Genomic DNA, 27,742 nt, shown 5'->3' on the forward strand with positions numbered 1-27,742 from the left:
TAATAAAAAAGTTTTTTCTCTCGCGCTCCAATTATCACGCCTTACTTTATATTTGTCACTTAGTAATTGTTATTTTGAACCTATCATTTACTTTTTTATTTTTTAATCGAATCAATCATCCGAACACAAGCGTGATACTTCGCATACATTTCACTACAAACATTTCAGAGAATCGAGCGGATTAAATTTCGAATAGGACTGGTCCTATTGTTTTATTACAGCGAATGTAACTTCCCGCGACAAACGGAGAAAAGAGAGACACCCTTCTGTTAAAAGTTTTTCGTTAATGATTTCTTTTCTGTCTAGCCATCCCCAGATAATTAGACCTTCCTTCGGTCTATTTATCTATCTTTCTTCTTGTTATTATTTTTCTTAATTTAAATAATCTTAATTGTAGAGAAAGGTTTCTCGAGCTTGTTTACTCCGACTTTTAAAAGAAGATTGTTTTCTTTTGACCGTATTTTGATATCTATGTAGACCTCTCGCGCTCCAGGTCTCCTCTTAAGATGTATGAGACCTATCGCGCTAATCACTACGTACTCCAGTTCCAGAGCGCCTCCGGCGTGTATGTATTCCTTAATATGTACATGTGTAGTCGTGCTAAGAAATCAGCGTCATGCCGCGAATGTACAGTTGATTGAACTGAGATGAGGGAGAAATCGCGTATCGATAACTTTGGAATCACGTTTGCTCACGAACACAATCTCTAAATAATATCCCCGATTCTCTTTTCCTCTTTTTCTCGTTCCCTTCCTTTTTTTTCCTATGTTATAAACTAACGTCGACACTGACCGTCGCCGATTATGCAATATTACTAACGTCCGTGACTATTTTTATCGTGCTTCGCGAGCGTCATGTGTCGTCGGATTCTCGATAAGGAAAGATTCTCAGAGGAAGATTCATTGGGTCTTCCTCTTGGTCACGCCGTTCGTGTAACCGTTCGCATGTCCGTTCGCGATCGCTGCACCGTTACTGAGCGTTGCATCAGCTTTTAGTTGCATATTCATCAACTTCTCCTTGGCTTTTAGCCTTTCTAGCCGCTTCTCCGCGTACACCTGTTTACCCTGCAAACAAACATCGATGATATTCGCGTCAGTCGTAGAGTCCGGAGTTCATCGAGGATTCAAAGACTAACCTTTGTGATGTAAGCTTTGGCGTAGAAGTTCCCAAAGAGAACGATGAAAGAGAGCATGTAGATCACAAGTGCGTATTGCATCCAGAGCGGGAAGTCGCATCCCGACCGAATGCCGTTAATGCCCAGAATCAGAGCGGTTGTAAACTGAATGAGCTGAAGAATCGTCAAGTACTTCTTCCACCAGAGATACTTGCTCACCGAGCGACCTAACGCGGCGAGCCCGTAGTACGAGTACATCAGCACGTGGATAAAGCTGTTCACCATCGCTGGCAGGAAAGCTGTAAACATGCGTGAATGACAAGAAGAACATGGTCGATTCACTTTCATTGCTAGTAAATAAAGCGACTTTTTTATTCCAATATGATATAATTAAATGTTAGAAAAATATTCTAAAAAGACAGATAAGTTTATTCTAATCAATCTAATAATAAAACATCTGTTGGGTTGCTTTTGGCAAGTTTTCTAAGTCACCGTAAGAAATCACTCAATTATTATAATAAATTAATATTAATGGAGAGACAAAACACTTACTAGATCCGCTCGGTACCCATTTGATACCGATCCACCATAACGAGAACATGGTGGAGTGATGATAAACGTGGAGGAAGCTCAACTGATTGTCCTTCTTCCGCAAGATGAAAAAGAACGTGTCGCAAAATTCCAAAAGTTTGCTAAAGTAGTACCACCAAACCGCGTGAGCAATCTGCAACGTAAAAAGCATCAGTATTCTTGAACAGCTTCTTCTTGCAACTTCATACATAGCTTAAAACCTTATTTATTTCAATAAAAAAAAGAAAGGTGCAAAAAATTTTGCTTTCAATAGAAAATTTTTTTAAATCAATTTGAGATGCAAAGATGTAGGAAAGAAAGTTTTTCTCCGAAATTTCTTACCTGAAGTTCATCGGGGCGCGTAATGTGCTTTATTGGCTGACACACGTAACTGTATCGTAGTCTCGTGGATGCTACGAACAACTGCAAAGAGATATCGATGAAGCGCACTTTCCGTCTAGTGAAAGTGGATACGTGAAAATACGTGAAAATAAATGAAATGATATTTTCTCGTTGCCCGAGACAGGAAATAATATACTCACTTGAATGGCAATATAAGCATTAAGCAAGGCCATGGCAAGGTTGTAGGGCACCAATGCCCATGTTAATTTGAAAGCTTTCCGCTTTTTCATGACCTTCGGACCCGCCCAAACAATGAGGAGATACAATAACGTGTATATTAACGTTGGTTTCGGCGAATCAACTAGTAACCATCCTCTCGTCCTCTCGTCTAAGAAGCAAATTATAATATTTGACGATATTTTTCGTATTTATTTAAAATATATAATTTATTTTTTAAATATTTATTTACAATATAACAATATTTATTAAGAAAATTTTTATGTTATATATTTATGTGATATAATTTTCTATATAATAAAATAATTTTTTTATTTTTTTCATAAATTTATATTAACATTTCTTGCGTAGATTTCTCATAATTAAAATACTTACTATTTACATAATTAAATATTAATACATGCACAAATATGTTAATAATACATAATTAAATTAATTTGTTTTATTTGTAAATATTTATCAAAGATTTATTAAATACATCTACCCGTGATATATTATAGGGGAGAGAAACAATAAAGAAACAAATATTACAATTGAAATACCATAAAAAAAAATTACCTGCGAGGGACAACGTCCAGAGGTAGTAGTCGTATGCATCGCTGATGAATTGCGCCGTCGAATTAATGAGGCTCGCCATCGCCTGCAACAACACGAAGAATTCATCATTCTCAAATCCGTAAACACCTTGCGAATGAACTTGCATTTACGGCTTACATACGGGACAACCGATGCGTCAAGTCACATTCTCGGCTTTAATCATACACTGTTGAGAAGTGACGGGTCGCCCCGCAGGTTCACAGCGGCAAATAATTTTAATAGAATGGCCGCTTTCTATTGTCATACGCCTCATCTTTCAGTACCACCTTGACCGAATACTTTGAGCTTAGGCACGAGATATCGGAACAAGACCACTATTTGCCCATCGACGAAACCGCGTAGTCAAGTACTTTGTCACCGACAACGATTTTTACTGACGTAGCAAATTCAACGACATCGCGAAACAAGCGCTCGTGAAATATGCATGACTCAAGAAAAAATCGGCATTTTACATATGAGTGTAATAATTTTAATTCGTTTATTTTAATGCCATTTTCCGTAAAGAAAAGTGATATATATAACATATGATCAAATAAAAAATATGTCTGATATTTAAATATATATTAAAAATATGTCTGATATATTTTCTTTCTCTTATCTTTCTATAATTTTTTATTTATAAATACAGGAAAACTGAAAGGAAAACTGAAAGGAAAAAAAATAAAAAGAATAATTATTGCATATTTTTTTTTTAGAGAAAGATATTTGAAAAAATATATAAAATTTGCTCATACATAAATTTAATATTGCTTATATGATTACATATAAGCAATTTTTCAGATTTCTACAGAATTCATTCATTTCATTAAAAAAAATAATTCAAGAATTATTTTTTAATCATTCTTTCTATTTCTTTTGTAATATATAATTTATACAAGAAAAAGAAAATATGTGTAAATATATTTTATATTTATTTGTTTTTATATAGACTCTTTATATAAATTTTTGGAGATATATAAATTTTTTATAGATTTTTTATGCTTTGAAACAATTACAAAACTGCGACAACATTGTAACCCATGTGACCAGAAATAGAACCAGGAAAAAAATTGTGTGTTAAGAATTAAGGCACGTAACAAAAACGTATCCACATTGTATAAAGTGTTGATCAATTGAAAGGAACTTGCGATATGTATACATTTATTAATATATAATTAATCTCTTTAATAGCAATTTCCTCGATGCACATTACTCGGTCATTCACTTGGCCATTCACATCGTAGAACATAACTTTCACACTCCGAAGAAAACTATTACCACGCTATCTCTCTATAAACATGTTCCGATGAACACTTCTCTCCTTTGAGCAACTTGTTGTTGAACAAATCAATCATCCATCAACTAACATATCTAGGAAAGTTACTTTCATTGAGGCAGTTTTTTGAATTTTTAGCACAAGAATAAGTTTTTGTATTAACAAAGATTCATGTCGCGATTGATACCAAGCAAAATTCTTTTGCGATCGCAAAGATGGATCTATCGCCTCAAAAAGGAATGAAATATTTTGGAAAAATGTATTACTCAAGATAGAATGAGAATCGATAAAAAGGGGTCTCACCGATTGCAAGAAAAACCTCGCGAAATATCTGGAATTTTAGAATTTGAGATTTTATGGAACACACAAAAACAGATTGTTGTGACATACTGCATATTTACACCTCAGCAATTATGGATAATAATCATAATAACAATTTCATGCAATCGACAAACGAGTACTATTTAATATGTCATATCATATGATTATGATATGACATATTAAATCTCCATTTTCCTAATTACCTAACATTACGCATTAATGTTAATGATTTTAAGAAATTATATTTTCCTTAAGTTGATTATACATATTCCTTTATATACACATCTTTATATTCAAAAATCAAACTAATTTCTATTCGCAAGAAGAAGAATTAATAATAATCAAAATCACATGTAAACTTTCAAAATCCTCGTGGATAATGATTGGAATAAGAGAAAAAAAGCACGTTTTTTTAGAAAGTCAAATTTAAATCATCCATAATTTTAAGTTTATCATGTTTGCTCGCGAATTGATTCGACAAATTTCAATTATTACATATACATTATAATGATTATAATGTAAATGATTTTGTACATATCAGAAAGTTATTTTTCAAACAAAGACGGATTAAAATCAGTGTTTAATTATCTCGGACGGAAGCAATTATTATTTGTATAAAAGTGAACTCGCATCACACGCGATGGAAAAACGCTATTAATCATTTTATACGATCGATAAAGTGTAAATTGATTAATATCATTATTAAAATGTAATACCATTAATTATCATATGATATATGACAGCAAAAAAACGAATGTTTTCGATACTGCTAAAGAGAAGCACAAATGAGAGAAATCTATGAAATTTTTAATTAAAATTCATCCTGCTTTTAAGAATCGCATGCCGTGCGTAATGAAAGCAATCGTACCGCGAATCATACGGACGATAATAAAGTACAATGAAAGTTATATTATAATACAATTATATATAATTCACATATATGTATATATGATTCGATAAATTTGTAAAAACTTTATAAAAGAAACTTTTTTCTTTAATCTCTTTTAGAGAAAGAAGGAGAGAAAGATTATAAATTTTTTAATTATTTAAAACTTCATGTGCACAAATGTTTGCATACATTTTAATGTACCTTTAATATTCAGATCGCGAAAACAATGTGTAATAAGTTTAAGCTTTTAGTTAAACTTAATCGTTTGAGTGCCAAGCAGCGCATCCTCCCAAAAGTGTCAGCGCATCAATTTGTAAATTCACAGTAACTACACGTTTGGTTTTTGTCGAATCGTGTGACTTAAACAGTACTTTTACTACTTATGCTCAAAGGAATGTCAGAGTAACACTAAATTTGAAAAGATAACAAGGTGTACACTCAAATCTTGAAGATAAGTTCCTTGAGAATTCCATGATTTGCCAGGTATTTTTGTTTAAAATTCCAGGTAAAATTAAAATAAGTTCATACGTTCGTTTATACATTCGTTTATAAGTTCGTACGTAAACTTTTAACATAAATTGAAAAAAAAATAAAAACATTTTAATATAACAACATGATAATTATGAAACGAGCGAAAAGAGCCTAAAAACGCGGATGGTAATGCGTACATTTTTTTTCCATTAATTTCATTTTTTTAATATTAATTGTTCGCGAAAAAAATTTTTTTAAGACGTGCACAAGATATTTATACATATATTTTACTTGGTGTATATGCCAAGTTATTATACATTTTTTTTTTTTTAATGTACGCATTACCATCCGCGTTTTTAGGCTTTTATCGCTCGTTTCATAATTATCATGTTGTTAAATACATAGAGCCGTATTCTTTAACATTTTAATATATTTTAATAAAATTTGGACAACACAAGAATTTTATTATGTATATATATATATATATATATATATATACATATATTTATAAAAAATATATATATATATATATATATATACATATATTTATAAAATATATATATATATATATATATATACATATATATTAATATACACATATTTTTTTAATGCTTGAATCTGTTCTTCAAGAACATTCGCCTCTTTTTGGACATTCTCTAAAATTATTATATACGCTTCTTTTCTAATTTTTTCTAAAGTATTTTTTCTTTTTTTAGATTTCTTGCTCTGCAATAGATGTTCGATATCGCTCAAGATATTCTACACAGAGCGAATTTACACTTATAATATAAAAAAAATGATCAAAGAAGTAGTTTTTAAAAAATTTCCTGAGTCTTAATAAAATTCCATAAAAATTCCCCGATTTTCCAAGTTAAAACAAAAATCCTTGAGAATTCCAGGTTCTCTAAGTTTTTTCCGATAGTATACTGGATAATAATTATTGCTTATAAGTAAAAAACCTGGATAATAATTATTGCTTATAAGTACAATAAAAAACGGTGCTATCGCGCCGCTGGGCATTTTTCTATCGAGTCTATAAAAATCCGTAACTCTCAACGGTTAATATTGCAATAGATATGCAGATATGCAGATATGCAGATATGCATATTATTGTTAAAAAATTGACGTAATTACATTCTATTATAAGAAATAATTATTAAAATAATTTGAAATTTTCAAGGATCAATATGTAGGTTTGCTGACAACGGCACAATTTCCAAGTGAGTATTGCGACATTGTATTTTAAAAAGTAGAGCATTATCCACTGTTGAAATATATTTTTTCATCACAGTACTGTTTTTCGATCTTCAGCTTCAGAGAAGCTCTAATTTTACTATAAATTTCTGTTTTACCTCTTAGGAAAATTATCCTACCAATGTTATATTTTGTGATGTATGGACACTTTTGTGATATGGATTCAAAAATGAGAACCTTATTTCCATTACTTGCAATTTTATTATAAATATTTCATTAATAATTAATATTCCAAACGTAAAAATTCTTGTTTAATTTTTATATATATTTTAATATAATTTAAAAAATATATATATTTTTTAAATTATATTAAAATATATATAAAAATTAAACAAGAATTTTTACGTTTGAAATATTAATTATTAATGAAATACTATAAATATTAATGAAATATTTATAATAAAATTGCATATATATATATATATATATATATATATATATATATATATTTCTTTTTAATATATTTTTTCCAAATATTTGTACTAACAAAGAACACCTTTAACAACCCAATGAAGAAAAGGCTCTTGCCATATCGCAAAATTACCAAATTTATTAAAGAATTATTTCAAATTTTTTCTTGAAAATTAAATAATTATTAATTAATTATTAATTATTATAATTATATTGAAATAATTTTTTATATATATTTTAATATATATATTATATATATATATATATTTTTTTTTTTAAATATATTTTGTAAAAATATGTAGGACACTCTGTACTGACAAAAATTACCCTTAAAAATCCGATAAAGAAAAGACTCTTGCCATATCGCAAAATTGCCAATTTTATCAAAAAATTACTTACAATTAGACTTAGGATTTTCTTCTCGAAGATCAGATGAGACTATCTTACCTGATACACACGGGTTTTTCAAGAATATCTTAAAATCAAATGATCAGGATCCTCTTCTTCTACAACGGGAGCGAAATGGCGTTCCGGAATATCGTTCCGGGAATATCGATGATTAACCGCACCCGCGACTTTTACGTTAGAATGACATGGCACGACGACCGTGCGCTTCAGAGGACGACACCGCGCGAGGTGCCCGAAAAGTGCTTATCCTCCTCTCCTTTCACGAAAGCCGGGGGAATCGTGGCACGTCGTGGTCGCTCGACAAAGTGGCAGCGCCGTTTACCAGCTTAGCCGGTCTACTTTATAACTTTGGTGCCATCCGCGCCACCGAAAGATTCCTGGTGGTGGATCGTCGGGCACGTCGGAGGTGGTATCGCGCCCGCGGACGCAAACGAGGCCAAAACCATGTGCGTATGGTGGGAATCGATCGTGGGGATAGATCGAGCAAGATCGGTCAAGGCGAGGATCCCCGCGATCGAGGTATCCCACCCTCTGACCGTCATCGTGCGTGGCGGCCCCTCTCCGCGCGAGATCGGACTCGCGAACGGAGAACTCTCACCTCTGCGATTTCTACTTCCGCTCGCAAACTGATAAGCTTGTATGGTGCGATTAAAACGTACGTAAAATTAAATTAAACTTCCTAGAGACTTCCTAGAGATGCCAATAAAAGGCGAGTAAGAGATAAGATGTCAGAATAGATTAAACAGGAATTCCAATTTTTTGAAGCATTCGCTAATATTTTACTGGATACTTATCTAATTTGATTTTAAATATATATTTATATGTATATCTATATAATAAAATTATATATATATATATATATGTATATAAATAAGAGAGAAGGAGGGAAAACAGTAAGTTAAAATAATTATTAATTAAATATTAATTAAATTATTAAATAAGGAACATAATGAGTATTTGATATATAAAATTAATGATAAAAATTTAGATACATTATAATTTGCATATATATCTATATTTGTCACTTTACTTATTTAAAATTTCTTATTTATACTTTATACTTTTAATAATATTTCGTTAATTATATATATAATGTATAATATTTATGAAATATATATTGTAAGAAGTAATAATTAAATTATTTCATGTATATATAAATATATATAATATATTTGTCTATAACAATATTTTAAAAAATCTTAATATCTTTTATTTCTATTTCGAATTTAAATTGATTTGCATTCGAAATTTAAATTTAATTCTGCGAGATTGAAATAAATATATTAATATAATATCATAAATACAAATTATATAGAGAATTATTTAATTTCGCGAATAACGAAATATTAAGTTTCAAGATGTATAATATTTTATTAATGTACGAAAAAGAAAAGGAAAACACATAATTTCTAGACTCAAATATTCTAACTTTATTTATTGTTTTATTGTTCGTGATACTTTAATTTCATTTTATTGCAAATGAATCCTCGATTATCCTAATTTACGTTCATTTTTACTTAATACGTTAAACAGTTCAGTTTTGAGAGACACTTCAATGTAACGGTAATCCAGTTGAAGAGCAATTACTCGAGAGGAAGCTTTATTGTATTTATTCTATGTTCATCATTTAAAACAAGATCTCACCTTTAAAGAGTTCTATTTGAGTTTTAACGAAAAATACGATATAATATATTTCAAACACGCGTTAAACGATAAGAACACAATTCAATTAAAGTAACAAAAATTCATGACTTTACATTGATCAATGCATTATTTGTCATAAGCCTGCTGATTCAGCACAATCGAGTCGGCCTCAAAATCTTCTTTGAGTAAGGTTTTGCCATTAAAAATTTATTACGAGAAATCGCGATACGCGAAATCTGTCGATTTACATGACAGATAAAAGGGTGTGTACAACGTCAGAAGAATTCTCGAATGAATTCCTTGAATGAAAATGTGTCAGGATAATCTATCTCTTTCCGGGCCATCCCGCCATATACATATAGATACCACTTGCTACACGCTATATAGCTGATATAGCCTCGTTTTCCAAGCGAGAGTCGCGCAGCATCTCCGCTACGTAAGTCTTCTCATAGCGTTCTTGCGGTTCAGGATCCTCGTGTCAGAAAAGTGGGCCCTGGAGCATCGTCCGGGCAAGGACGAACAACCGCGACGAGTACAAAGATTCCCTTTCGTTAACTTTAGAATATTAATTGAGCAATTTTCTCAAACGATACGTAAAATCTCGATGTGCGTATGTCTTAGAAAATATACTCTAACATATATGTATGTGGGAGAGCTTATTGCAAATTTATATTCTGAAAAATATGTTTTCTATATCAATTGATACCTTTCATTATTTTACGTATAAAAGTATCGAAGTAAAATAATCAAAAAATAAATATTTACGTAAAACTATGTCAAATTAAAGTATAAAATACCTCGCGAACTATTTAATTTTGTGTTAGTCATCCTTAAAGAAGGATTTTCGACGCTTTTAGTTTAAATTTAAATCTGCAATCAAAATTTGAAACTTGAAAATAGTGAATTTAATATTAAAGAAATCTCCGCTTTTAAATATAAGTAATACTAAATTAGCAGTCTTTAAAAAAATCCTTAGATATAAAGTTTTATCTAAATATAAGGAATTTTAAAAAATTCTTAATTAAATTTTGGTAATTTTTTTGAATCTACTATTTTAAATTATCAAATTTTGAATGTAATTTGACACTAGACAACCTCCAAACATTAATATTTCTGTGATTGATTTATTGTTAATATAAAACAATAATATTTATATTATTCATTTATGTATATATGTATAATACATATGTATACATATGTATTATACATATATACATAAATGAACAATATAAATATTATTGTTTTATATGTATAATACATATGTATACACATGTGTTTTAGGAACATAAAGATGTACATACAAAGATGTTAAATAAAACAATTATGACATAAATTATGGCATAAAAAAAATTTAAGAAAAATGAGTATCAAGAACTATCACTAATTACAAAACATTACGTCACAAAAGGTTATGCGAGTTAATTTTATGCACTTATTTGATCTCAATGTCACATCATGAATACGCATAAATAGAGAAACAATAGTAAGAAAAATCAAAAACGTAGTATATTATATGACAACATATTATAATATATTTTGATATATTACATGATTTTACATTCACTTTACATCATTTTATAATGTAAAATAGATGTATTTATATATAAAATACCTAAATCTCTATCACATAATCTAGGAATGCATAAAAATATAAAAAACATGTATATATATTTAATATAACGAAGAAAATCTATCAAAGCGCTTTTTTCTATAAAATCTGTCATTTATCGTTTTTTAATCTCTGTTAGTTTTTTGTATTTTATATAGACTATTATAAATAATATGCTATAAACGTATGTAAAACATAAAAAACTTTTTTTTTTGGAACAAAAAAAATAATTTTTTTCATAATTTGCAAACGTAACGCGTGAAGAAAAATGGCGATTTTGGAGAAAGCGATATGGAAGAGACAAAACTCAACGATAATTCAATGAGTCGAAACAGGTCAATGGACCGCTCGCTGAGTGCGTGTAGCACGGTTCCGAAATCCAAATAACTTAGTTCACAAGAATCAAGGCGTGTTTATCCTCCTTTTTCCTTTCACTAGTCATCTAGTCACAATTTATATAATTTTGTACCTAAATGGACCAGCTTTATATCTATATACTAATTCGCAGGTTTCATGGACATTTTTTGTAAAAACTATCTCCAAAAAATTAAAAAAGAGGCCGACACAAAACATTTTCCGTTACCAATTTGTGTCAGCCAATTGAGCTTCTAAAGAAAGAAAGAAATAGAAAGAGAGAAAGGTTTATGTGGAAAATAAAATTATTTATTAAGAATTTCTTATACATGTTGTTTCCCAAATTTTTCTCCTATTTCGAATCTCAATTTTCAATCTAACATCTATGTTGGTACTTTAAATCACGTCAACATTTTTTTTATTATCCATTTAGATTTTAGATTTTAGATTTTATTTTTAGATTTAAAATTTAAGATTTTTTATCTATTCAAGAGTTTTTCTTCTATTTTATCTATTTAAGATTATTTAAGATTTTTATTCTATTTTATTCTATTTTATCTATTTAAGATTGTTTAGGATTTTATTATTTATTTAAAAATAGAAATTCAACTCTTTTATAAATAAATCAAAATTTTTTAGTATTTAAATAAAAAAAATAGAAACAAAATTTTTTAACTCGGGATGTATACGGAAGTACGGAAAACCAAAAGAAGTTTTTTATAGTATTGACCTTGCTTTCTGCCCTATGATACCGCATACATTTAACGTGGTTTCTATTATGCGATTTCCTGTAAGCGGCCGTTACATGCATTTTTTCGTGGAATATAGAATAACTATGCGGTTATTCTCTATATTGCACAGTGTTCTCTAATTTTGAATGTAAATTCTTTAAATAAAGTTGCTAGGTGATTTTAGCTGATAGATTTCTGACACGATTAATGATATTCCCTGACATTTTACATAAAACTGAATTTTAACTAACTAAATCGCATTTCACGATTATTGTATACCATGAAATTAAGTAAATGAGTTAACACATGTGTATGTCACATACTAATTTGATATCACACATGTGGAAAAATTTATGCTTTGTATATTGACTATCTTTAACTCTCGCTGTAATTGTTACAAAGACGTTTTAAAAAATCACTAATATGTCTCTTGAAATAAAAGACAACCGATGATAATAAAAAATTTTTACATAATATAAATTATAAAAGAATATTATAATATAAATATTATAATATATTATAAGTTACAAGAGAATATTATCACATCTTTTGCTGGTATTTAATATCAACTGAGACATTTCAATTGAGACAAGATAAAATTTCGTTCATATCTTCCGTCGTTTGGAAGAAGTTAATGATATACAGAAAGGCTATAAATTCGCAAGTCGCACTCTTCGATCATATTTTAACGTTTTGGATATACAACAGCTATCCGTTACATTAATTTATATGCAAATATGTGCTTTAATGTTTTTATAATAGTATTCAAAAATTAATAACAGTATTTTAAAATCGAGAAATTGATGTTCGAATATCTCCGTAATGTGGGTGAAACCAGTAGCGACTCACGTAACTCCTGAACCGGTGGAAAAAAAGCGCGAAACGAAACCAGTTGTATGTCTGATCTTCCGGCCTCTTAGTGGGCCGATGGGAGTCTGGACCGCCTTCAGCAGATGAAACACATTGGAAGCTGGGTTACTGGGTACCAATAATACGGTATCATCGTATCCAGTCAAACAGGTATCAAACTGCCCTTTTCATCAGGCTAAAGAATTCATTAAAAAAAAGAATAATCTAGAACCGGGTTATATCGAGGGAGAAAACAAATGCAATATATAGCATATAATCACTGTCAACAAGAATCTGTGTGATTGATTAATATAAAAATATTCTGGAGTCTTGATTAAAAATCTTCAGAAAAAGAGAAAATTTTTCGTTGAACAAATGCAATTGATCCAATAGTATTTATAGATAACAAGCACATAATAAGTAACAATTGAGAAATTGGAAAAGATATATATCCCTTAAATTTTAATTCATTTATATTATAATTTATTTTCTTAATTTCTGTTAATTTAGTAAGATATATTTTATAATATACACAATAAAATATATATATATATATATATATATATATATATAATATATAGATATATATATTTTTTTATTTATTATATATATAATATATTACTTTCTAATTTTTATCTTTTAAATAATAAAAGGTATTTTATAAGAGGCTAGTTCGAAGCTATTCAAAGCAAAAACAATACATACATTTTATAAATGTGGAATAGAAAAACACTGGATTAATTTTGATTTTGAAATATTTTACATAAAATGTTGTCTTAAGCATATTTAACACTTAAACACTAAATGCGCAATACAAAACAGAAAGTGTACATATATACGTTCGTAAAAGAAATCTGGCTAATTTACCCCCTGGAGCAAACTTTCATTCGAGTACATTGGCTTTCTGCCAATCGGACCGACCGGATCTTTGCGAAGTAAAACAAGTTTACAAAGGGCATGTAAGTTCTCACCATCTTTTAATGATGTAATTAAACGGCACGACACCCAGAAAATCTTTTACTTTTTCAGAAACATTATCATAATTTTGTACAGTCGTTGATTTATAAAGTAAAGCTCCACAAATAAAAAGTGAACAAAGTAAAAACGAAAACGTATAGAATGACTCAAAAATTGTGAAGCAATCTCAAGAAACGAATAATCTTCTGTAAAAAAAATTAAGAATGCGAACAAATTTTTTACATAGCATTTATATATATATATATATATATACAGGGTCTACCAAAAGTGTGGAAACCCCTAAATATCTCGGAAAATATACGTTTTACAGAAAAGTGTTTTCAACAAAAGTTGTAAGGTTTAAGAAGATCTATATACTGATTCTATCAGTTTGACCTTGGATGGCGTCGTCAAGGTCAGGTCAAGGTCACATTGACTTTTTTAAATGACACCCCCTACATTTGATTGCATATTCTTATAGCTTAATTCAAGAGCTTTCCAAAACACTATAATAATGTTCATTTTTATTAAGTACTTTGCGAGTTATGAGGGTTGAAATAATTTCTTAATTTTACATAAACCATAAAATATCTAGTAAACCATTCATTTTTCGATTATCTTACCTTCATACTTTTATGTACAAAATAATGAAAGGAATCAATTGGTGTAAAGAAAACATACAGTTGTTTTTAAGAAAAAATATGGAATTGTTAATTGCAAATTACATATTTTTTCTTAGAAACAACTATGTGTTTTCTTTACACCAATTGATTCCTCTCATTAATTTGTACATAAAAGTATGAAGGTAAGATAATCGAAAAATGAATGGTTTACTAGATATTTTATGGTTTATGTAAAATTAAGAAATTATTTCAACCCTCATAACTCGCAAAGTACTTAATAAAAATGAACATTATTATAGTGTTTTGGAAAGCTCTTGAATTAAGCTATAAGAATATGCAATCAAATGTAGGGGGTGTCATTTAAAAAAGTCAATGTGACCTTGACCTGACCTTGACGACGCAGTCCAAGGTCAAACTGATAGAATCAGTATATAGATCTTCTTAAACCCTACAACTTTTGTTGGAAACACTTTTCTGTAAAACGTATATTTTCCGAGATATTTAGGGGTTTCCACACTTTTGGTAGACCCTGTATATATATATATATATATATATATATATATATATTTATTTATTTATTTATTTATTTTTCAGGTGCTTTATTTGAAAAATTTCAGAGATTAATAATATCTTTTTTATTTTTCTTATAAAATTATCTTTTTGATCACGTTTTGAACATTGACTGTATTTGATATATCAATAACTGCAGAGTTTTGCATTGAAATAAGTGCATAGATTTAACGGTAATACAAATGCTTGTTTTGTATTTTGCATTTCATTTAACATTTTGCATTAGATTTAACGGAAGTACAAATGCTTGTTTTGTATTTTGCATTTCATTTAACATTTTGCATTAGATTTAATGGAAGTACAAATGCTTGTTTTGTATTTTGCATTTAATTTTCAAAAACTATTTTATATTTATATTTAAATAGTTTTCATTACCTATTTTCTATTTGAAATGCATTTTTCTTGCAAACTAAAAAATTAATCGAGATATGGATAGTAGCTTTAAATATCAATAAATTATTTGTGTAATATTGCACTGTACTTGTCCAGTGTAAAATAAGTCCTCGATTAAATGATTTTAATAATTTAATCATTATAGAAAATGGTAAGCTTAACACCAAGATGGATCACACGAATACTGGTTCATACTTCAATATATATAGCCAATCCATTTCCACCATTCGTACTGACAATGTATCATGCAGTGATGCCAGAATGCAGATGTAATTTCATATAATAAATTAGAATAAATAAATATAAAATTATAAATATTTAAACAAATTTTTCAAGAAATGCTCATTCTTGAAAGTCTATTTTCTATTTCTTATTTTAAATGGATGTTTAAAAACTATTTTTAAATAGAAAGAGATTCTAAAATAACTAGCTGTTTTTTGCACTTTCTTATGAATTTAAATGAATTCGGACACCTATTTTGCATATCTCTGAATAACTGGTACCATTTTCTTCGTCTTATCATTTTTAATCAATAAATTATGTTCAGAAATAATTTATCTGAATAAATAATAAGGTCACACTCTCTCCCAATGGCCAAAGTTAAGGCATTGAGGCACCTGATGATTCTCGCCATAACGGATTATGACGTCAGCAGGAGAAATCAGATGTCATTTTTCTTTGCGATATAAAATGAGACAAATAAGCTTTGATAGCATATTACAATCGTGTTTAATAAAATAAAATCATAAAATATATCGTAAAGTCTTTTCTTTTCATATAAAACTTCCTATTAGTTTGTATTAATATATGTATAAAATAAGCAATTTTTAATTACATAATAAAGCTCTGTGAGATTTAATTGTCCATAAAATAAAATACTTAAAGCACTTATCCATGAAATAAAATAGTTTTGTTCAAAAGAATTTTTTTAAATATTCAATTGAATTTAATATTAAATATTCAGTGAAATTGAAAATTAATGTAGAGAACACTATGACAAGATATCAAGCACAATTTATTACGATACAGTCATTGCTTGCTCTTGGCAATTTGCTTCAATAAAACTCTTAACATTTCGAAAATAGAAGAGTTCGTTTTTTTCTTGACCCAAACATCTCATAGATGTTTCAAAAGTGTCACACTTTGGCCATTAAACACCGAGTATACCATCTTGATAAGAAGACGTACTATCTTTTAATATTATCGATAAACTTATCATATTATGCTTCCTCTGTTTAGAAAAATTGACAAGCGTTAACATTATTACGGCAAATATTTTATCATAAATAGAAACTGACTATAACTATCGCTTACATATAAGAAGGGATCCAAGCCTAATTATACGCGTTTGAAAAGGTAACGGGAAACCTTTTATAAGAATCTTCAGTCATTTGACGGCAATGTATCCAATAGACAACGATCTATTTTTTTACGAATGAAATATAAATTATTCCTTTATTATTGACTTAATTATACATTATTACCATATTTTTATTTAATATTGAAATAATATCACGTGTGATACAAAATTATATTAAATTAAATTATATTAAATTATATTAAATTATATTAAATTAAATTATATTAAAATTATATTAAAATACATATTTTTCATTTGCTTGACGAAGAAATGGCCGAGATATAAATCCTTTGAGAAAACTATGCAATAATATGCATTTTTTTTATTTTACAAAAGATCTACTTAGAATATTATAAGTTGAAATTCTTCACTTCACGAGCCGACATTTCTCCCAATCATTATACTAAACAAACACATCACATCTTCATGAATAACAAGCAGAACACTTTCAACAAACGCCACATGTTGTACAATCTTGTTTATCGTTTTACATGGTTGATCGCGACGATAATCTTTATAGACGCTCTCTACTTTGTAGTTAGCTGAATAAACGATTAAAAAACGAGAGATTAGAATCTACATCTGTCGTTTTTACCATTTCTAGCAATTACTATAAGTAATGCAATACAATTTCAAAGCCTGTTATAATGATAAGTCTCTGTTATAATGATAAGTCTCTGTTATAATGATAAGTCTCCACGAGATGATTAAAAATGTATCCATCATATTTATCATATGATAGACAAAAAAAAATAAAAATTTTTGTAACTTTTGGAAATGCGCGATTGACACTGACAATGTATTTATATCTTACAATGCAATGCACAAGGTTGTTTATCGAGCAATCGAATTTTTTTGGCCGATAAATAACGAGTATGTAAAATAAAAAATTAATCGAGATATAAAAATATATCGCATATAAAATTCATATAAATTAATCAAAATATAAAAAAATATATAAAAAAAATATATATAACGTAAATAATATTAATTAATTAATTTAAGATCATATATTTTTCTTATACGTGATATATTTTTATATGTGAAAAGAAAAGTTGAATAATAGGGAGAAAAATATTAAATAAAAGACATTTGAAGCATTGATATTGATTGATAACATTTTCACAGACAGCAATGCAATCAAGATGTTGTAATAAAAAATGTTACAATTGACCCATAAGAATAATTGACGATAATTCAATCGATTTGTTCATTTACGTCATGCTCACGTTGCTTTTAACTTATATACATGTTAACGGACAAAATAAACTCGACATCATAGAGATTTGAATGTCGCATAATTCTCAGGAAAATGATAACTGACACACATCGGCTTTGGCACGGAAATATATGAAACGTTGCTTAAGAACAAATTTAAGAGGAATAATATTTGGCATCTCCTTCAATATTTGTCGGTCGTTGTAGATCTTCCGAGAAGTCATCGCACACGTTAAATGTCAATATACTTTATACGTGCAAGATTCAAATCCTTATTGTAATTCAAATCATGCAATTTCCTGCAGATAAAGAGAGTGTAATACTTGAATCCAGAAAAAATCCGCGACAAAGTCTGCAGTTACGATGCAGAATTATTTTTTCATTCTAAAATATTTTGTATAGTTTGTCATATATAATATATTATATTTCATATATATTGTACATATTATACAATTCATATTATCATATATATTATATAATTCAATTAACACGTTTACTGCCACGCGAATTTTATACGTTTTATTCCAAGAACGACAATAAAATTTTTGACTATTATAAGCTTGTAATGATAATATATATAATATTATTACAATTAAGCATATATTTTTATCAATATAATGCATTTATTTATCTTTATATATTTATTTGTCATTCGTGAATATCGGGATCCCATATTTGTTTATTTTTATAAGATTCTAGATCGATATGTTTTGAGTTTCAAACCACGTCATTAATTTCCCTATTCCTTCAAATTCCTTTAAATAAATTAATTAATCATTAGTACTAAAAATAAAAATTTATATATTTTTATACAGAGTATCCAGTAATGATCAACATCATCTCTTGTATGCAGATAGAGTGAGTTAAATCGAGTAGAAAAGTCTTCTATTGTTTTGCGATTTTTGCATTGATTACTAATTAATTAAAAAGATCGACCAACCGTGACAGTGTATTATTACACGATTACCAGACACAATACATACATACATAATTAAGTGTTCTATTATTAAACTTAGTGCTTCGTTGCGCGCTTAGCAACCGCACATTAAGCTGTCTTTTCGCTACACATTTATATTCATTGTGGATTAGCCGATTCGTTAAAATTAATTTCTTATTAGCTATTACGAAAATCGCAAAAATAGAATACTTTCTTATTCGGTTAATTTGCTCTATCTGCACACGAGATGTGATGCGATAGAGCTGGACAATTTATATATATTATATTATAAATACATAATTAATAATTTTTATTATACATAATCTTATTTTTCTACGTAAGGCAAAAATAAAAATTATTAATAACAATGATTAATTGTTCAACGCACATTTTACTTTACTATACTGTTTAACTAGTCATTTAGATTATTTAAAATTTTTTACTCAAAGACATTCATCTTATTATAATTATTTTTAAAGGTAACGTCAGTTGTTGATTACTAGCCTCATTAAGAAATAGATGTCGATCATAGGTAATTATCATGGCAGATAACTGTTAAGTATTTTTTGACGCTATTTATGAAATAGCATTGTATGATTTAAGAAGACAGAAAAAATGATTAAAGTTAGCCAACGTTGGTAAAACGGATTATAAATCTACCCAATATTTGTTCTTGAGAAATGATCATAAACAGCTGTACATCACAACTCAAGCAATGTATGACTCAAAGACACCGTAAAAGTGTCTAATAGATAAAGCAATCTTGGCATCGTTCAAGCTTTTGTGTCGTTCAAAAGAAACTAGAAATAATAGATAAAACGTATATTATCTTACTTAACAAAATTATTTGACATTTTACTATTTTTAGATAGTAAAATGTACTTAAGTTAAAAGTACTTAAGTTAAATGTACTTAAGTTAAAAGTACTTAATTTAAAAATTACGAGAGACGAATGAATATGTAAAAATTACATAACGAATAAATTATATAATGAATTTTTAAACGATTATTCTTTGTGATTATTTTTTCGATTTATTCGAGCTCAAAGCTCGAGGAAATTCGATCTCTTTTCGATCTCTCTTCGATTTCTTTCGATGTAAAAATAATTATCCCAATTTTCAAATTTGGATAATTGTGCGTGCGTGCGAATCTAATATTGTCATCCACGATATAATTAATTCGATCACGGCTTAATGAGTAAAACTAAGTTAAAATAAATAAATCGGACGAAAAATAGCCAACTAACGAATAAAATTTCAACTTATTTAATATGTTGATGAGTGAAACTGCTTTCAAACAGTGTTCTTACGGTAACCAGTTAACGCCTGCTTGAAACGAAGGGAAAAGTTGTTGGCTAGAGAGTGGTTGCATTTCCTTTCTCCTGCATGAAATGGCGAGGATTGTATCTATCGTAATTATTGGCTCTAAGACAAGAGTCTAAAGTAATCTCTTTGAAACCTAATTTTCTTCCTTAAGTATATAATAGATTAATGTCTCAACACTTTCTAGCTTCGACGTTCATAGAATGTATATTAATACAAACAAATATCCAAGTCGTTTTAAAATGATGTAATGCCTATTTAAATTTTAGTAATTCCATATAAAGTCTTTATATATAAATTTTTTCCGGTTTTAAAAATATTAATAATACACATTTGTTAAATTGGAAAGAATGTGCAATTTCTACGACCTTGACGTGTAAAAAGTAAAATAAGAAATATGAAATTTAATCTTGGATACTCTTTCATATTGCAAAACATGTATCGTTCAAAATCGAAGAAAGGCAATATTGACTGAAGAAAATTTCTACATAAATAATATTCTTTATATAAATTATAAATTTACATTATATATTATATTAATATATATTTATATATATAATTTTTTACATATATAAAGATGTATGCACAATTGTATATAAAATATATAATTAAAATAATATAAAATGATATATTTCATATATAATTCCCTACAAAAGAATTTTAATTATAATTAATTATATTTGTATAATTATATATGTATATAAGTATATTTGTATAAATATATATTTATTATAAATATAAAATTATATGTATAAAATTTATACATATATTTGCATATAACTTTTCTTTAATTTTAAAAGTTACACATGTTTTTCAAATTAAAAAAGTGCAGTGTTTTCTAAAACACTGAAAGCGCAAAAAGTGAGAACAAAAAATTGAAGTATACGAAAGAAGTAAAATATATACGAAAGTTATAATATGACATAAAGAATTTTAGGATATTGATAATATATAAAATTTAGGATATTGATAATATATAAAAAAATGAAATATGTATATGCACGAAAAGAAAATGTTATATATGGATAGTTTTATATCGCAAAGCATGTATCATTCGAGCTTCAAGAGAGGCAATATGACCTGCAGAGGCAAATGATCGATGATTTCACCGCTAGTTTCATATACACATATATTTCCAACTTAAAGTCGACTTATTTGAGGTTATTACTCGTAAGTTTCGCTTTCTATGTAAACCGCAGGTACTGTAATGCGCGCAATATCCACGAGATCCATCTCACTCTCTTCAACCCTCTAGTTTGAGAAATAGCTGCAATTATTCAAATCGCACATAGTAGTGCGACAGTCACATAGACGGTCACAAAAAGAAACAAAATTAAACCGATACAATTTCTACAGATAGAGTGAAAGCGATTGGTTTTTATTGGAATTTCTTTAATTGGATATTCTTTTTGTATTTCCGCCAATGGGGAATGTTAATGATGAAAACAACTTATCAGAGAGTTCATATAGCTTATGTTACGACCGTTTAAATGTTCTCATCGTTGTTAGGAAAAGTTACAAATATAATTGATACATATTACCTTGCTTCGCAAAAATGCCATTGTAATTTAACATTCATTAATTTTTGGACACAAATTCTTTATTCTCAGGAATATCGGCAATAAATGAATTATAAAACAGTAAATAAAAAATGTAATAATATAGTAATATAATAAATTTAAATAAAAGTAAATATAAATAAATATAAATATAAATAAAATAATATAATAAAATATAATAATATAATAATATAATATAATATAATAATATAATAATAATAAATAATTAGTAATAATAATGAAATTTAATATACCAAAGATATTAATTATTTTAAATGACGTAAAATATTTAATAGAGTTTGTATTACTTGTGTACATGTTCCATTAGAGTTTTATATCATTTTAGTTGCGTAAAATTATTATCGTACAGCGGAATTTATTAGAGAGAGAATTTCCAGTTTTACCTGTAAATTTAGAAATTATGCGTGTTATTTAATAATAATTTAATAATTTTATTCACTTGTTTGTGCCAAAAATTTAAATATATCCTTTTTAGATCCCATAGCTGTAACATTAGCATGACATCAACGACTAACTAATCGCTTTGCAAAGAAAAAGTTTAAAGTTTAAAGAAGAAAATTGCATTTCAAGTTTCAATTCAGCGATATAACGTAAGACAGCAAACCGGTTGGAGGTGCACTTTCTTCGATACGTCTCTAACGTTGGCCATGATCATCTCACTTTCGAGGTCAATGTCTAGGCCCGATGCGTACGCCCGTGATATGACTAGCTCTTTTTGCATTGGCGCAACTTTCTTTGATCAAAGTACAAATGTCAATCGTGCAACTGACATTTCAACGCGTGTAAATTTTTTTATTTCTCATCTTAACAAATATTTACTCGAATATAACGCGTTTATTGAAAAATGTTGGTTTCATTAAATTTTCCAATAATTTGCTAATTTTTTAGGATTCAAGGTAGAATTAAAAATTGTTTACAGAGAAGTAAGGATATTAAGTATATGATTCAATTAATCTTTTATTTTTTCAATTATATAAAATATATTTTTTTCATATAGTATTCCTCTTTTTGTATCTTGTTGATGTCTTACAAATTGCATACTCTATTCAATTTAAAAATTTGTTTAAAAAAATTTTTTTAAATTTATATCTATGTGATTTATAAATATATATAAATCTATATAGTATTTTAATTTTCATATTATATTTTACTATTGATGTCCTAGATATCACGTGTTGTTTTTGAAATTATAGAAAATTTATATATATATATAATATTAATGATATATAAATTTATATATAATTTTATATAAATTTATATATAATTTCATATATTATTTTATATTTATAATGTAAATATATTTAATTATTTATTATAAAATATGATATGAAGCGATATCAAATATTCTAATTATTATTTATTTTCCGATTACTTTTATTGCAATAAAAAGGCGATATTTATACGAGACAATAAACAAAAATATAATTACGGATTTAATATAAGTAGATATCGAGAGAATATAATGGAGCGATAAAATCTACGATCGTAAAAGCATAATATTATAAGCTCATAATATGAGATCGAGATTTTGCATTCTTCTCTTGCGATCGCAATGATTTCTCCGCCGCAACGTATCCAGTGGATCTAGCAAAGAAAGAAGTAGCGAAAGTAACATTTAACTCGGAGATAGGGTCGATACAGAAAATGTCACAGACTTTACAGTGGTATTACAGACTTTACAGTGGTGTAATATTTGCACCAAGCGACTTTGTAGAATTCCTTCGATGAAAGTGCACGTATTCGATATGACAGTCGGCTTTCTTCAAATTGTAAAAAAAAATTCTACATTTTAAAACACTATTTGATATCATTTGACTTTAAAATATATTGTATTATATAATAAATAACTAAATTTATTTACATTATACAATTTATAAATATTATATTAAAAATATTATATATCAATATATTATATTATATATTATCAATATATTATATATTAATATTAAATTTAATATATAAAATCATATATAATCATATATAAAATTTAGATATATATTTTTTTCTTTAATTTTAAAGATGTTTTTTCATAAGTTTTTAAATTTAAAAAAAAGTGCAATTTGTAAGATATCGATAACATACGAAAAATGAAAATATAAATAAATAATTTTATTTTATATAATAAATAACATTTTATATTTATAAAATCACACTCATGTATCTTTTTTTTCGCGTTAACTTTGTCGAATCGCGGTCATGATGCATGGGTGGACATAAGTCGCTTTAATCTAGCTGAATTGCCTGAGTATTGTGATGCTTTCTACTGTCACATGTCATATGACTAAGTACGCGTTTGACCGCGTTTGAATATTTCGTGTCGTCTCATTAAATGTCGTCAAATGACAACGGCAGTTCAGGCTTTACGCGCTCTCAAACAGGATTTTAAATAAGAAAATTGTTTATGCGAATTATCGAAAGTGCGCGACCTCAATCGAGTACGATTCATAATTTCCTTGTTCAAAATCGTCGATCATTCACGACACGAAATACGCGTATTACAAACGATTACTAATTGAGTATCGATCGTTATATATTTGTTGTATTTTATTCGCATAGTTTACATTTTAAATATATACATGATGACACGAATAAAATTCTATTTTATTTAAATATTCTGGAAATGCATTGTCGAATGGGGCAAATCTACAGCTTACACTCGTGAGTCGATGACCGAGATATTAAAAGTAAGACGCATGAACAAATGACGAAAGGAGCTACAAGTTGGTCGATAGAGCGTAAACTACAGACGACGAGCCATTCGCGGATAAGTGACAAGTGACAGGTGTGTACGTACAATCTTTATATGCAATTACGGTTGAATAACCGCGTGAAAATTTTCATGTCAAAATTCAATTAACATTCAAATTGAACGCGAATTTAATTAACATACGAGATGCGATGCGGGCCTGTATAATGTAACGAAAGAATCATGCGTTTTCGTTAATTTCGTGTAAGCTCTCTACAGAATTACAAATGAATAATAATTTGCCTTGAATATCAGTGACAGTTTTTTGAAAGGGTTAAAATATAAATCTGGCTCTCCCAGTAATTTGCCCCGTAATTTGTCAATCATCCTTGCACAATTAAATATTTTATCAGAACTCTGTGCAAAGATATAAATCAATACTTTTTCTCTAAATTTTTTGTAACACAATTTATACATATTAAACACAATCTTTTTTTTGATACGCTATTAAAAATAAAAGATATGCTATATTATATATATTTTATTGTTTAAAATAATCAAAAAATCAAATTCTTCAGATAACATTTAATAGATAATTGACATTTTCAGAGAAAAAAATTTTTATACAATTTTAACTTCTAATAAATTTTGTACTAGTATAACGTTCGAATTTTTTATCGTTACTATTTTATTCAATTTAAGAAATATCGCTTTTTAATGTGACTAATTTTACACGAAATCTTTGTAACATAATGTCTACTTTGTTGGGTCTACTCCTTGAAGGAGCATAAAAAATATGGAATTCTAGAGATTTCTTTTGTATTTGAAAAAGTCGAGAAATTTACACTAGAATTATATTAGAAATTTACAAGGAAATTTTAAGAAAGTTTCTCTCTTTAATCATTTTTCTCTTTTTCTATTTTTCCTTTGTATTATTTTTCCTTTGAAACAAGCATTAGAAAACAGTTAAAAAAATATAATAAAAAATCTTATTTTAGAAAATTGCATGAGAAGATTTCAAAAATATTCTTTTTACCTAGAATGTTGAATAAAAATACCTAAAAATATTAGAGAATTTTCAGAATATATTTTATAGGATATATGATTAGACATTCTATGCAATCGTACGATAATTAACATATCTCTCGTATATTAATAAATTCTCAACGAATATTACACGGATAAGAAACCGGTCTCGCGAATCTCTTACCCAGGTATCGTTGCTCTCCGCTGATTTCTCCGACGAGTGATCCACGAGTAAGTAATCCGAAGGTCGATCACGCGCGACCCTCTGTTTCAAAGCGATAATTTTTGACGAGGATGTACTCGCTGCAATTGCAACATACGAGAATCTCCTGATAATTCGCGATTCTCTCATTCGAAAAGTTCCATAATTACGGAACACAAGCTCGCCGTCGGTCTTGAACGATCCCAGGTGTAGCCCGACGTTGCTCAACGTTCACCGTCATCCATCGTCAATCATCACTCGCGGACCTCGACCGACAATGACCCTCGATAAACTTGCGGAATCGAGAGTAACACGACACACGTGTATCGTTTTGTAACAATTAGCTTTCACACTCGCGACATCGCGCTTCTCGTCGAAAAAAACAGGATGGAGCGATGCTCTACTCCTGGCTTTTCCTCCGATCACCGAGGGTGCAGGCGCCGGCTCGCCGCCATCATAGAAATCAATACAACCCTTAAGGGGAGCTTACACTCTGTGTGTTTGTGTATATATATAATATGTGATTTCAGGACAATTTGTTGCGTTGGATGGAGAATCAGTTGGATACGCGAAAAAGATTCATATCCTGTGTAATTTTGGCGTCTTTTCTTTCAATCATCGAATAAATATGTACACTGAGAAAAATCGTTTGACCAACAAGACATATCTGATAGAAGGTATTTGGTTAAACCAAATAGAAGGATTTGGCTAGTATTTTCTAGTTGACTCTATAAAACTTCTTGTTTATCTAAACATTACCTAAACATGGACACAGTGATGCCATTTTTGTAAGTTTAGTATTATTATCAAGAAAATTTGATAAATTTAACAGGAAGAAATTAATCATACTCATCTGGTAATTCCTAAAAGAATTCTGATTCGTTTTCCAACAGACATACTTGTTGAATCTACCAAATTTCTAATTAATATAACCAGATTTTTTTCTCAGTGTAAGGATCACTTTCGATTACGTCAAAAATTGAATTTGAGATTATGTATATCGTTTTCGATCGACTGTGAATTATGTAAACTCAGTTATGGATCATGTAATTCTTAGTAATTGTCCGATCCGTCAATCTTTTTTTACTTTTTAACTTTACAAAACTCATGTCAAGATCTGCTTTAATCTTGAATTAAATCTCAATCCTTTCTCATGAGATAAATCAGGTGTTAAAATTCTTTGAACGTTGAGTAACGAGGACGATGATTGAAGAAAATGTGAATATGACAGCTTTCTATGCGATTTGTTCCTTTTACCTAGTATTCTAGGTGTTTTACTATTTGTCGATCCATCTAAGCGACACGACATTTTTCCGATGATAATAGTAATCGATATCTTTGGAACCGAACATATACTGATCGAGAAAGTTATTTTCCGATATTTTAATAGCGATGGTTCAATCTCTCCGACCTCAACATTTTCTTCTGCTTTTTCTCGATTCCCAATCCGATATTTATTTTGATACTTTAAAGTCATCCTCTTTTAAAACTGTATTTAATCTGTAATTTTTGCCAAAAGTTTCTCTTTTAAATCTCAAAGTGTGGGAAAACTATTCGTTTACTGCTTACTTAAGATTTATTAAGATATAAAATATAAGAGCTCAATGTCTAAATAAGTAAATCTAAAAATACAAATGTTAGAAAATTGAGGCAAAAAATAGAAACAAAATTTTGAATAGCGAGAAATGAATAAAAGAACCAAATTATTCAAGTCAAGGAATTTGACCAATTTCACATTTCCACTTGAAAAAAAACAAATATGAAAACGCTAGCAAATTTCAATGAATTTATATGTTGTCATGTCTGAAATAT

At 28.4% G+C, this 27,742-nt stretch overlaps 1 protein-coding gene across 3 annotated transcripts; it reads right to left on the reverse strand.

Annotated features, from left to right (window-relative positions):
* Nucleotides 1–679: 679 nt before the first annotated feature.
* On the reverse strand, nucleotides 680–26,377 carry LOC105253415 (elongation of very long chain fatty acids protein 4). 3 transcript variants are annotated; one of them, XM_011261445.3, is made up of 7 exons: nucleotides 25,913–26,377; nucleotides 2,822–2,903; nucleotides 2,227–2,414; nucleotides 2,027–2,107; nucleotides 1,667–1,838; nucleotides 1,136–1,413; nucleotides 680–1,064 (listed from the first exon to the last, which is right to left on the reverse strand). In XM_011261445.3, the coding sequence occupies exons 1-7, from the start codon at nucleotides 26,078–26,080 to the stop codon at nucleotides 900–902; spliced, it is 1,134 nt and encodes a 377-aa protein (XP_011259747.1). In that variant the 5' UTR covers nucleotides 26,081–26,377; the 3' UTR covers nucleotides 680–899. The 3 variants fall into 3 exon arrangements, with proteins under 3 accessions (XP_011259747.1, XP_011259748.1, XP_011259749.1); XM_011261446.3 differs by lacking the exon at nucleotides 25,913–26,377 and adding an exon at nucleotides 7,909–8,202; XM_011261447.3 differs by lacking the exon at nucleotides 25,913–26,377 and adding an exon at nucleotides 2,982–3,001.
* Between the last annotated feature and the right edge of the window lie 1,365 nt (nucleotides 26,378–27,742).

Source organism: Camponotus floridanus, unplaced genomic scaffold (assembly GCF_003227725.1).
Source record: "Camponotus floridanus strain SB8 unplaced genomic scaffold, Cflo_v7.5 scaffold38, whole genome shotgun sequence".
In the NCBI taxonomy this organism is placed as follows: domain Eukaryota; kingdom Metazoa; phylum Arthropoda; class Insecta; order Hymenoptera; family Formicidae; genus Camponotus; species Camponotus floridanus.

What these genes read in the sequence shown, in the direction of transcription:
- LOC105253415 (XM_011261445.3), bottom strand. Translation starts at nt 26,080, where the DNA reads ATGAGAGAATCGCGAATTATCAGGAGATTCTCGTATGTTGCAATTGCA. An exon ending in ATGCTTATATTGCCATTCAA is followed by an intron (nt 2,108 to 2,226) that starts GTGAGTATATTA and finishes ATCTCTTTGCAG; the next exon opens with TTGTTCGTAGCATCCACGAG. An exon ending in ATGGGTACCGAGCGGATCTA is followed by an intron (nt 1,414 to 1,666) that starts GTAAGTGTTTTG and finishes GCATGTTTACAG; the next exon opens with CTTTCCTGCCAGCGATGGTG.